The sequence below is a fragment of the Zosterops lateralis genome (assembly GCF_965231275.1).
Source record: "Zosterops lateralis genome assembly, chromosome: 6".
Classification (NCBI taxonomy): domain Eukaryota; kingdom Metazoa; phylum Chordata; class Aves; order Passeriformes; family Zosteropidae; genus Zosterops; species Zosterops lateralis.
In genome coordinates, this window is record NC_139761.1 from 3,641,505 (window position 1) to 3,654,786 (window position 13,282).

The following is a 13,282-nucleotide window of genomic DNA, read 5'->3' on the forward strand; positions in this document are numbered from 1 at the left end:
ACCTACTCTCGGTTTGAAGCCATTCCATCTTCTGTCTGTAGGACAATTAGAGACAAAGCCCACAGAAGCCGGAATAACTTAAGCAATATCCCCATATCTCTCTTCCCAAAAGAAATGCAACTCCAACAAAACATTGCCCTATTTTTTTTTTAAAGAGCAATTCCCAGCCTGTATTTTGCCCTTCCCAGCGTTATCAAACCCTAAGCAGGACCAGCACCAGTAGAGGCAGAACCAAGATTGCTGTTTTTAAGACAAGAGTTACCACAGCAAACATTAAACTTAATCAGTAGCTCAGTGAAAAGGCACAGAGCCCATTTCTTATCTCTAAGGCTTTATCTGGACTTTTAAAGAGCACTAATTTTACCACTGAAATCATGGGGCAAGCTCTTAAGCAAAATGTGATTTCTTGAAGAGGGCTCATCTTAGATAAACTTCCCTCCTCCCCAACACCTCACTAAAACCAGGGTGTTTTTATTTAAAAAAGATTATTTTAACTGGAGCTCATCAGCTGCTGCTACAGCTACAGTGCAAATAAAAGTCCAGCCTATGGCTGTGGAAAGTCTAAATGTTAGAAAGCAAACAGAAAAGTAAGCCTGTGTTTAAAATAGATTAGGAGTGTGGAAATCCAGAGTTTGACAGAGGAGCTGATAACAGCTAAGACCAGCTTATCATAAGGAAGTGCACAAAGTTTTTCAAACTCTTTTCCAGAAGAAGGAGGGAGATAGATATAAAACCACTTGTGAGAGACACATAACAGATACAGGAGATGAAGTCACGCCCTCACCGAATCAGAAAATAAACTTGTGGCAGCAAAACTCAGCCCAGCAAGAGCCTGTTTTGAGTTGAGCCCATCCCGAGTATTTCCAGCAAGGACAGAGGAAGATTTTGGCCTGGGTTACACTTAAGTCATCTGAGAGCAACCTCTAGTGGTGTTTCCAGACAGGTACCACACCTTCAGGAGGGGAGGACACGCCACAGACTGTTCTGGCTTCCTTCCAGGGGCTTTCCAGAGCAGCCATGAGATAGGCTTTGCCCTGTTCCTGCTCCCAGCAGAGCTCGGAGCAGGACACCTGAAAGTCTGTACTTTGACTTCAAACCAAGTACAGGAAACCCCATTGTTTTTGCTCCAGAGTTACCAAATGTAGTGCCATTGGCTGAACTCTGGTTAAATAATACAGATAATTAAGTCATGAGCATCCAAGCATTTCATATTTTCCTCAAATCCATTTTTAACAAAGTTCCAAACCAACACGTTTTTGTCTGCACCAAACTCCCATCATCTGAGGACACTTCAGTAATACGAGTAGGTACCATTTAGTTAAAAATCTAACTCGTCCCATGTCAAATTAGATAATTTAATTAGTTACCCCTCCACCCACAGGTTTTCTAGGTATATCCCAGCTGTCAGGATCTGGAATGTCTTCTCTGTGAAAGAAAATCCTGCACCATCACACACAAGAGTTTAGCCAGCCAAGTGGGGATCAGAGTGATTTCAGTGCATGTCTTCTAAACACCAAAATGGCCTCATTCAGGATTTTGTAAGCCATGTTATAGACAATAATATATATATTGAGTTTGAACATGAAACTACAACACTGCAGGAGCAATTCAAGACACTTAGAGCTGAGGATTTTGATTAAGCCAGATTGAAGTGCAGTGTGGATTCACCTGTTCAACAGGGAAAGAGACACATGGCTTCTATTACAAAATATTTTTAAGTGCCACCCTTAATATACATTCCATTAAAAGTGCTCTCATTTATCAAGTGTTTTAACTTGACAAAAGTTGTCAGAACTCAGGTGGATTTACAGACAGATAATCTGAAAGAAAAGAACATCTCACAGGCTACAGAAAGGCATCAGCACATGTGGCATTCAGAAGTGAATAATTTGCTTAATAATCCACAAATGGGTCCAGGAATCCCCTTGGCTTCTGTTCCAGGCACAGCAGCACAAAACCAGGAGTTATTCTGGATTATTTTGTGAACAGTTGTCAGGATGGTTTCCTGAAACCTCTTAAAATGGGGTAGATGTTCTCAAATGCCTCGTAGATTTCAGAACGGTCTTTTGCTCCTAAATGGACATTTAAAGAAAAAAAACTTCAAACATGAATTAACAGAGGGCTGAGAATAATGGAATGCAGTTTAAACCCAGTAGGATTACAAACAATGAAGAAATCCAGGAGATTGGAGGCACCTTACTATTAAAGGCAAAATTTCTATCTGCCACCTCAAAGAACAATTTCTAGCTTGCTTGGCTTTAAGATTAGTTTTGTTTAATCTGTGGAACCTAAAAAGCAATTTTCTGCTCTTGACAGGCACAAAATATTGGCTTTGAAGAAGGGAAAAAAAGCAACTGAGCACCACCATGGTGTTACCTGCTTAAGAATAACAGCTCTGCCTGTTCATAAGGTGAGTGGAAAGCTAGAAACAAGAAGTGAAAGGCCTTTATTTCATACTGGGAGTTTTTCCACAGCTTGAGAACTCTCTTTCTCCAGCTCTGAGAAGCAATTTTAATTTTAAGCTGTGTGTTAGGACACCTTTGATTTCAAATCCCTTTCCATGGTACTGTAAAAAAAGCTTTAATACCAAGTCTTGCATACACTAACTGCATTGCAGTAGGCAATAACATTCCCTGCCAGCAACACTACTCATGCTGGTCCAACAAACATCAGCTACAAGAAAACTACATTTAAACGAGCTAAAAGTGGAATTAAGCCCTGCTCAGGTTGAATGTGTAAACTTTTTCTCATGTCCTCACTTGAATAATTCATCCGCCTTACCACAACTTTTACTTTCAATAGTAAAGTTACTTTCTTGATTAGGGAAAAAAATAAAAACCTCCTCACAGCTCAGCAAATTCAGTTCTGTCATTACAGCTGGGCCCAGCACTCACAGAAAAGGACTGAGTGTGCAGCAGGCCCTGAAGCAAGGGAATTACAAGTGGTGTACCCCAAAAAAATGCAAACATCAATGGAATGGAACTGACAAATATGATTTTACTGACCAGTATCATTTTACTGGACCTAAGAAAATTGTGGACATTGGAGGGGGAAGCATTTAAGCTTTGTCCTGAGTGCCCCATCCTTCAATTCACTGAGCTCATTCCTGATTTGTGGCTGTGAGCATCTCTGGCTTAGGCAGGCACTTCTCTTGCCCTCCACATGTCTCAAAGCTGTGTTGTGAATATGAATGCCACATTCAGAGCTTCTGGGAACAAGCACCACTTACCTTTTCAGTACATCTGAATAGAAGCATTTTCCTGAGCTTCACAAAAAGGATGTGCCAGGAGCTCAGGAATTCACCTTTTCTGACCTGGGATCTGAGTACAGGTATCTGCTGAGCACACTGACTCAGCAAGGCTTTTGCCTCATGATTTTTTTTGCCAGTCTGGAAAAAGCTCTTAGATCTCCACCCTTTCCTCTGATAATCCCTACTAAATGTTGTCAGTGAAGTGTTTTAAGAAGTCTGTTTCCTGTCCAAGCAATTTTAAATTGCTTATTGTGAGATTCCTATTTAAGTGCCTGAGTAGTTGCTGGCATGTCAGTATCCTGTTGGCATCCTCTGCATTGGCACGTGGCATCAGGCTTTGGATTAAAAAAATACTTAACATGGAAATCTGAGACTCTATATATGAAACAGTACAAGATTCCAATGCAACAATACTGATGTTATCTGCAGAAAACACAGATAAGCTGCAGCAGCCATTAAAACCCCCCCCGGGTGGCTTTACTGTGGCAAAAGATACTGATTTTTAGTTGATGTTTAATTTAAATGCTCTCTCAGAAAGTGAAGCAGCAGATATAGAGAGGCACGACTTACCAGTCAGTACAACTTTTCCAGACACAAAGATAAGCAGCACAATCCTTGGTTTGACCATCCTATAAACCAGGCCAGGGAAGAGTTCAGGTTCATAGCTGTGCAAAGCAAGCAGGCAAGATTAGCAAAATGCAGATGCTGTTTCAGTGTTGTATGAATAAAGTGCTCTTTGATTACAGTCACAATAGGGTAATTAAGCACAGATTTTATCTAGCTGCCCTGAGAAAGGCAGGTCAGGTTTTGGACATCTCAAAGAGAAACCTGTTAAAGCCAGCTGGAGCTGGTGGAGGATCTTCATGCTGACTTTTAAAGCCTTGTGAGCTACTTCTGATTTGTCATAGCATTGGGACCTTTATTGTAATCTTCAAACAATCCTCAAATCATGGAGTGGCCTGGGTTGGAAAGGGCCTTAAAAATCATCCAGTTTCATGGGCAGGGACATCTTCCACTATCCCAGGGTGCTCCAAGCCCCACATCCAACCTGGCCTTGGACACTTCCAGGGATTTGGAGCAGCCACAGCTTCTCTGGGCACCCTGTGCCAGGGCCTCCCCACCCTCACAGTAAATCCTTCCTAGTCTGCAAAGAGCCCTTGTCAGGAAGCATCTTGTGCAGCTAAGACAAGATAACACGTCAATGTAAATATTTAATGTATATCTAGTTCCTAAATGAAATGTGAACCATTAGATGCTGTGCTAATAAAAGACAACTGAATTTTGGTTTTGTCAGTGCTGAAATCATCCTTTCCTGATGGCAATATCTAGTTTTGAACAAGCTGATCTCACAATGTGGCCATCACTCAGCTACAGCTTTACTTCCAGTTCTTGGCTAAATTACATCCAAACAGAACCAAAACAATATCCCAGAAAAACACAATATAGCTGCAATTCTGTATTTTGCAAATGCAGTTTGGCTTCATGCCTGAAGGCTGAAAACCTTATCCCTGCAGACAGGAATCTGCATTGCTGGGAGTTAAGAGGCCACCGTGGTATTCAAAGTCCACAGTGGAGCAAAGGCATGGACCAGGCTCAAGTAGCTGCAGACCCTGCTGCAAGGTGCACAGGGTTGTACCTGATTTCCTCATACCTGCTGAACTGCTGGTGAGTGAGAACCAAGCCTTCCAGGCGGATGGGGAACCTCACATCACAGCTCCCCACCATGTTCTGGATCTTGAAGTCCAAGAACTTGGCAGGGAAGCCGAGCTTCTGCACCACCCGCGCATATTTCCTGGCTGCCAGCCTCGACTGCTCTTCACTGAAGGAAGAAACCTTTATTGTAATCTCCAAACAGCCCTCAAATCACAGAATCCCAGGATGGCTGAGGCTGGAAGGGACCTTAAGGTCCAACTCATTCCCTGCCATGGGCAGGGACATCTTCCACTATTCCAGGTTGCTCCAAGCCCCATCCAACCTGGCCTCAGACACTTCCAGGGATGGGGCTTTTCGCTGAAGAAAGAGCAAAGGGGAAAAAAAAATAAATCAACTTTTATTAGTGTTTTCCTCTGCTCTTGAGGTGGAATTCAGTTTATAGCCTGATAGAGGTTAGCACGTGGCCAGAGTGTAATGAGCCACCTGTAAATGTATCAATCTCTGAGAGTCCAGCCTTTGCAGAGAAGTGGCTAAAATTAATTAAATGAGACTGCTCTTCAGAGGTGTTTTATAAAGCAAAAGGTTTAATAAATAAATGTAACAAAAACAACAAATGTTACAGAAAACAAATGATAAGCCAAGCACAGGTGTCTGAGAAAACCTCAGACACCCTGCTAAAACACTCCAAAAAGCCTTTTTACTTCCTTTGTGCTTCTTCCTAAATACTGAATGAGGGATAACTTGGCTTGGAGCCAATAGAGAGAGATACAGGGTTCGAGGAATTGTGACAAGGTCAGATAGATGCTTCTCTTTTGGCACTGGGTATTGAACTTTCTGGGTTCTTTACCTTAAGGGGTGAGTCTTAAACTTTTCCCTATATGGAAAACACTTGCTGGGTGTGTGGGGTGCCACACTGCAATAGCCACCAGTGTGCTAATCTGCACTCCAGAAAAAGAGATCCTGCCACTCAAAATAGCAAGGCTCCATTCCCAGAACTACTGCAGGGAGCTAAAAGGAGTAAAGCACTTGTTGATTCACCTTCCTGTGGTCTGGTTGAACCCACTGGAGATGTTTCATCACTCAGAGGTTCCCCTTTTGAGGGGTTTTCAGTTCCTCAAAACAACTTCTCAGTGCCCGATCCAGGAGTTAGACTGCAGGCATCTAGTACAGTCACCTACCTGGGGTGGTGGTAGGGGCTGGAAAAGAGGTCTCTTAAATAGGAGTTAATTAATTCTAATTGACTGCTTTGGGATATAAAAACCAAGGCAGTCTCTGCTGGAGTTCAGGAAGAAAGCTTCAGAATACAGGGAGAAACCTTTCCTTATCCCAGTTCCCATTCCTTCTAGAGGCAGATGTGTTGACTGGTGAACACAAACACTGAAGAGAGACTTGACAGACACAAGTTATGTCCTAAACACTTTGAAAATCAGTGAGAAATGCAAACAATCCCTTAACTATTGGGAATTTTAGCAGCTTTTCTACTGACGTCTGCTCAGCTCAATCTAAATTTGGGGACAGAAGTACACAGTTCAGAAACTGCTAAGGTGCCATCATGAAGAAAGCAAGATTTTCAATATCAGTGCTTAACTTTTTCTTGCAGTTAGCCCTTTGCTAGATGTTTTAAACAAGACTTTCGAGACATTTTCCATCAGATTATATGCATAGCTGCAAACCCAGACCTTCAGAGGGAAGGGAAAAACCAGAAAAATACCTTTTTGCTCCTGTGCAGACCATTTTTCCTGAACTGAAGATGAGGGCTGTTGTTCGTGGTTCCCTGATTCTCATGATCACAGCAGCAAACCTCTACAAATTCAAAGGAGGGCCTGACAGGAATTTAGCTGTATTTCTGTACAGTCTTGCAACAATTAACACTTTCAAAGCTTCTCACAACACATATTTGCTTTGTAAGTGTTTTTTTACCACCCTAAAGTTATTTTCCACCCACCTAGGAGCAGGAAAGTTAAGATGACAGTCACAGGACCATTGGGATCCATCAGCACTGGGAAAAGGAAGTGAGGGGTAAAGCTTTGAGCCCAAGATTTACCTTTGGGTTATACTCTGCATTTCTGGCATGCAGAGCTATGTTCTTCAGATCCAGTTTACAAGCCAGGTTTACAGTTGACACAATATTCCTGGGGAACGAGGGAGGAATTTTCTCATTGCACAATCCAGCCACTGCAGAGCCACCCCCCAGCAGTACTGGCTAAATGTGGAGTCACATTCCAATTAATAATTGTCATAAACTGATTTTCTGTCTCTTCCCCACTCCAACATTGAGCTACTTCTGGCAAAACTTAAGTAATTCAGTCCCAAAATTGCACTTTGGGATGGAACAAGGCATGAAATAATTAGTCTCTGATTTATAAGCTTGTATGTCTTCCAAAACCTGTATCACTGAAGACTTTCACAGCTTTGGATTGAACCATTACTGACTATTTAGAGTTACTACAGCATCTAAGGGAGGTAAGGGTGGGTTGTTTTCTACAGGTATAAACTGTTCCAGAGTTGCTCCATCCTAGACAGGACAACATCTTTTAATGAGGCCAAAGTTTCTCACACTCAGTTCTATTTCTCCTTTTGAAAAAGCAAAGTGACATCTTTAAACCCCTGGAGTCTGCTGTCATCCTTCACATTCTCCTTCCTGGAAGGAATCCTCCTTTTCAAATATCTTCATATTTTCATCCAATATTGTCACTTCATTTCCTCCACCTCTCCCCTTCAAAAGGAACAACTGCTCCTGTCATTTTTTGGCTTATTTAAGACATTGCTACATTCTCCAAGTGAAAAGTTAGAGCAACACCTTGCAGTTTAAGCCAAACTCTGCCTATGATGTGAGCTACATAAACAATACATAACTTACTGCAGCTGAGGGACTATTCCAGAGCTCTCTGCAGATGTTGGCGGGGTCACTGGAGTCATTGGAGTGAGGGGAGGACAGTCACCAGATGCTTCAGGAGATGGCTGAGCTGTACCTGGATGTGACAAGCTGCTTTCATCCGTGGAAACACCACTCTCCTCATTACTTGGCAGTGACCCATCAAGCTCTTTTTGTGTTCCATGACCATCCTCAGAGAGGTTTTGTTCTTTGTTATCTTGGGTAATGTCTGGGAGGAAGCTGAGATCCACAGAGGAGAAGTCTGTGTGGAGCTCCTTGGACTGACTTAACCGGGAAGCAAACACCCCATCTTCAGCTGTTTGAATTGGAAGTTCTACATCATAAGGGCTCATAGGAGTGAACAGATGAGGACTAGTGGAGAAGTCATCCTTGAATGAAGAAAAAGTGCCATTAAGGGTCTGGTATTAAAACAGTTACTGTAACTGGGAGAGTGAATTAAGATTAATCTCCAATGAGGAAGTTTCAGTAATTTTCCCCCAATATGTATTTTAGCAAAGACTAGTTTTAAGATTGAAAGTATGTCTCTCTGCTTTTCTGTGAGTGTTTAAAAATCCAGATAACTTGTAATGAATTTTCCCACCACAGTCCATGGGCACTCTAGAGAACTCCTGGGATATCACAAATTGAAAAATGCAAGTACAACACTGGCACTTCACCCTTCACAGCCACTGTCACACCTCAGCCATGCACACAATCACATTATCACACTAATGAGTTTTTCCAAGGAAGACAGACAGCATGTTCTGGCTGTCTTTATCTCCCATTCTGTGTATTATTCCATTTCCTCTCCCTGCTAGCAGGGGACAGTGTCAGCGTTGCTTTGTGCAACAGAGGGCAGCAGCTCACAGACCCAGCAGCAGTTCATTCCTCAGCTCCTGGAGGCCACCAGCCTGATTGAAGCTATAGATATGAAGATGGGACTAAAAAAAGCCTCACCACAGTCAGCAGAACCTGCATCCTGCCCTGCACCAAGCACACAACACACCTGCAAGTAAGCTCTTTCATACTAATGTCCTTCTTTATCAACTATTTGTTATTAAAAGCTGTTCAAAAAGCATCATCACATTGATGAGGCAAGAGTTTCAGGACAGGATTTATTCCCTCTCCATTGGTACATAAGCCTCTGCTCAGTGAAAATCCTCTTCCTGAAGGTGGTTTCTGCCAACATCCACAGCAGGTGACAGCTTGGACTAAAGAATCCATACAAGAGGTTTTGTGTTCAATCAGGCATTTTTAGGTTCAAGAGCCAGAAGGACTTGAAAAGTCCAAGCACAAATCAGAGCAGGGAATGGTGGATAAAACTGAGGCCCTTGAGTTGGCAGCAACTGCCTGACCTCCAGCAGGAGCAGGATTTCCAGATCAATGCTTCCCAGCCCTGAGCTAGTGCTGCTCTCTTCTAAGTCAGCTCACTTGGCAACCCAGCCATGCACACGGGGAGATCTCTGCTCCTACTTTGCAGTATATTTGCCTGCAGACACTTGGAAAACTCTGACAAAGGGACAAGTCCTCCCAGAGAACCCTCACTAGCCTGAATACAGATGCAATCAGGAAAGCATTGCCAACACCTGCATTTAAAACTGCTTCTAAATACAGAACCCCACAAAAGATCTGGTGGGGCAGGATGCTGTTGAATAAGTCTGGATACTCCTTTACTCTTTAGAAAAAAAGGGTCAAATATGTAATTAAGTTATAAAAGGGTCAATATGTAGTTAACAGTTACAAACAGAATATTACAGAATCACAAAAACAGGGAAGGAAGGAAGCCACAGTCTCTGCAGGAATTCCAGCGAACTAAGGATCAGCTGTACAGGAGCTCATTAGGAAGGCTTTGTATGGACCACAACGTAGAGAAAATGCTACAAAAAAGCTCCCTGTGAGACTATTCACATCATATTAATGGGCACCAGAGAATGAACACAACAGTAAAAAAAAAGCCACCCACAAACAACCAATGCCAGTTTGTGACATATCTTAAAGAAACTGGTGGAGAAATGAGTGGTACATGGGGCTAGAAGCATCACACAGCTGTAAAGTTTTCAATTGCATAGAGCAGGTAGAAACAGAAAGCAAATTTTCCTTTCTGCTCAGGTTTGCACCTAAGAGGAAAAGCCCTGATAGGGTTAAGTGCTGGGGAATATTTCCCTCATGTCAGACAGATGCTGGAGGCTGCAAAAGGGGCACAAGACCATGTTTGCTTTGGGCTGGCTGCCAAGGGTTATTGCTATAGACTCTGGGTTAATTAACTTCACCCAAGGCCCCACCAACTGCACAGCTTTGGGCATCTCCCAGCAGCTCCAGGCAGGAGATTTCACACACAGATCCTGTCTGAGATCCCCTGGTTTGGGGCAGCTCGAGGAGAAACAGTCGTTTTCACTTCCACTGGAGAAATCCCTGCAACTCAGGTAGACACAAATCAAACCCAGCTGCCTTAAGCAACAGACTTGGATTTTTTTTTTTTCCTCCCTGCAGTGATATCACACATCTGCTATTATCAAGTGTACCAGCAAGTCTCAGTATAAAAATCTCACCAGCATTTATAAAAGCTGTATTATACCTTACCACGTTATATACTGTTGTGGTATGCTCCTGATAATATACTTTGTGAGGGCACATTCAGAGGGCTTTACCCACTGCCACAGGAAGGTCTCTGGATTTAAACAGCTTGTGCTAAGCCTGTTTTCTGAGCTGAAAAGTAGTTTACAACAGGATGGAAAGAAGTTTTGTTCCCTGAATAACGACGATGCTCAGCTGTGGAATGCAACCCTCTCCCAGTCGTTCCTACAACCACCTGAGATCAGGACAGCAATCCCAAATACCGAAACAATGAATTTTTGCAGACATTTACCAACCAGAACGGGGCGATGCGAGCCTCCTGCCCTCTCAGTGCCCACCCACAGCAGCACCCAGGCTGAGCCTCGCAAGCAGCATTATCGGCAAGAGTTTAAACGCCGCAGCATCCTCTCTCTTACAGGGAGTAAAAACGCTCCAGAGAGCTCTTCCCTGCTCTCGGCAGCTCCAGGACAGGGAGGAATCCCTCAGGACACTGGAATTTCGGGTTCAGCCCGGCAGGGATGCGGTAATGACGGACTTGAGGCGCGGCTGCGAAACTGCGTTCAGCGCGGCGTTGGTGGTATAGTGGTGAGCATAGCTGCCTTCCAAGCAGTTGACCCGGGTTCGATTCCCGGCCAACGCAGTTACCTTTTGCTCAGGTTTACTCTCTTTTTATTTTCTCCCTCACTGTATTGTTTCCTTCCTCCCTTACCTGCCCGCTGCAGCTCTCCAGGTACCGCTCCAGCGGCGATGAGCCTTCCATGGGCAAAGCCGCCAACACAAATCCCTCAACGCTGCTCTAGTCCCGCTTTTAATCCCCAGGGACAGCACCGGCACCAGGTGCGGCTTGTCGAGGAGCAGAGCCCATCACACCTGGGAGCTTTACCCTCATCAAACAGCCTTGGAGCCTCTCGCCTGCCTGCACGGCTGTCTGAGAGGGTTTGCCCCATCCTGCAGGACCAGAGAATTCGAGATGCTCTTCTCGTTGTGCTTTACAGGAGCCTAAAAATCACAACCTGTCCCCGAGCTCCTCTGATCCTCCTCCCCTGCTTTCCTCTGCAGGGCTGAAGAGAAATGGAGTTGGACCTGTAATTTAGACATTGCACAGATGATGCTTTTTAGCAAGTGCCCCTTAATTTCTCTCACCTGCCTCATCGAGTGCAATGAGGCACATCTGGTCCTTCAAGAGGAATCCTCCGCAGCCAAAAGTGTAAACTTCAAACCGAAGGCATTTGATGGTTTATTCTGAGTTGGGCTAACACTGCTTAGGAGGGGTAGGGAGAAGCCTTTACTCTTCACATTCACTGTCCTCCCCGTGCAGGCGTTTCCCCTCTGGAGTGTATTTCTTCCCTCTCTCCATGATGATTCAAGGGCCATTCCCTTTTCCCCTGTCTCGGTGAGAGGCAGCACGTTCCCAGGAAGGAGCTCACGTTGTGCCTGGCTGGTGGATGCTGTGGGAGTCTCCTGCTGTTGACACAGTTTGGCTTGGGCACTGCTTGAGTCGATGCCAGCACTTGCTGCCTGACTTGTTCCTTCTCTCCTGTCCTGTTGCTGTGTGGTGATGGATGGATGGATGGATTTCTGTGGAGGCACAGCTGGGGATACATCCCTGTGCCTGCCTGGGCTGGTGGATGTGCTGACTGTCGTGGTCACTGCACCTGTTGCTCTGCCAGACAGGACTTTGCTGTGAGATTTGCTTACAAACAGCAAGCTGAGCTGAAGAAACCCTTTGGAGGAAGATGTCAAAGCTCAGACATGCAGCAGGTCCTTGGGAGGTGCTGCCAGGCTCTTCTCACTGCCCCAGAGGTGCAAAGGCTTAGTTTAGTGCCCTTTATCCAAGGAACAGAGCATACATAGCTGATGAGCATCCTTCCCTCCTCAGCCAGCCTGCTGGGCTTGTTTGTGGTATTTCTAGGACTCACCTTACAAGTGAGAAGTAAAAGGTGCCAAATCCTCCCAGCCCCAGAAAAATCCAGCCTCAGGCAGGTTGATTTACATCATATAGCCTGTCCTGGAGCTCCTGGGAGGCAAATCAGGCAGCAAAGCAGGAAGAGGACTCAGAGAGGCTGGTGGAGCTAGCTCGAGTCAGCTCAGGATGGTTAAATCCAAATAGTCCCATTTAGGGCTGGCAGGTAATTGGGGTGCTTGCAGACAGTTCTGTGGTCTCAGCTGCCTTTGTGGGCACAATAGGGCTGTGGTGGGGGGCTCTGCTCCTACCAGCAGTGCAAGCCCACCCCTCACAGCTCCTTCCTGACAGTGTGAGCCTGCCCTGCCCACAGAAATCATTGAATTGAGCACAGGGATTGCGCTGAGTGGGGCCCTTGCAGTGACATCTCAGGGGGCCAGGAGGCTGGTGTTTCCCCCAGTGTGTGACACTATTGCTGTGCTTAAGTTGGGATGCTGGAGGTGCTCCTGGGGCTCCCCTGGCTGGAGCATTGCAGCTCATTGCAGCCCTGTGAATTTCCTCAGCTAATTAATCCTTCATTGCAGAACCCCCTGGAGAGGAGATGTGTTCATCCTGCAGCCCCTGGGAATTGATTTGTCTGCATTTTGTGAACCTGAGATACAGAAGGTCAAATTATGGTCTTCAAGTGAGTGAGGCTGCATCAGAGAGGAACATAAAATACAAATCTCTTGAGACTGGTGTTGTTTCTTGTCTTGAATAAGGACAAATGGCAGGGGCACAAGGAAGTGTTGAGATTTTGGGTGAGTCACAGAGTTTGATGTCTAAGGTTAAACGGGTGAAAGATTGTTTACCCATTTGAAGAAGGGAAGATGTTTAGAGAGCTGAGAGAGCACTGAGGATCCAAGAGTCACACTGTGTGTGCAATCCAAGCTTTCAGGGTTGTTTTGCTGTAGGGGAAGGGTCTTCTGGCCTCTGCCCAAAGGAGGAGCAGGTATTGCTGTGCCTCAGGAGGGCTCTGTGCTCACAG

General features: G+C 44.9%; 1 protein-coding gene across 1 annotated transcript; it reads right to left on the bottom strand.

Annotated features, from left to right (window-relative positions):
- Positions 1-1,992: 1,992 nt before the first annotated feature.
- TBPL2 (TATA-box binding protein like 2) lies at positions 1,993-11,112 on the bottom strand (the record flags this gene model as incomplete). Its single annotated transcript, XM_083863777.1, has 7 exons — positions 1,993-2,072; positions 3,821-3,915; positions 4,902-5,069; positions 6,615-6,706; positions 6,948-7,035; positions 7,764-8,173; positions 11,062-11,112. The coding sequence occupies 7 exons, from the start codon at positions 11,110-11,112 to the stop codon at positions 1,993-1,995; spliced, it is 984 nt and encodes a 327-aa protein (XP_083719903.1).
- Positions 11,113-13,282: the final 2,170 nt, after the last annotated feature.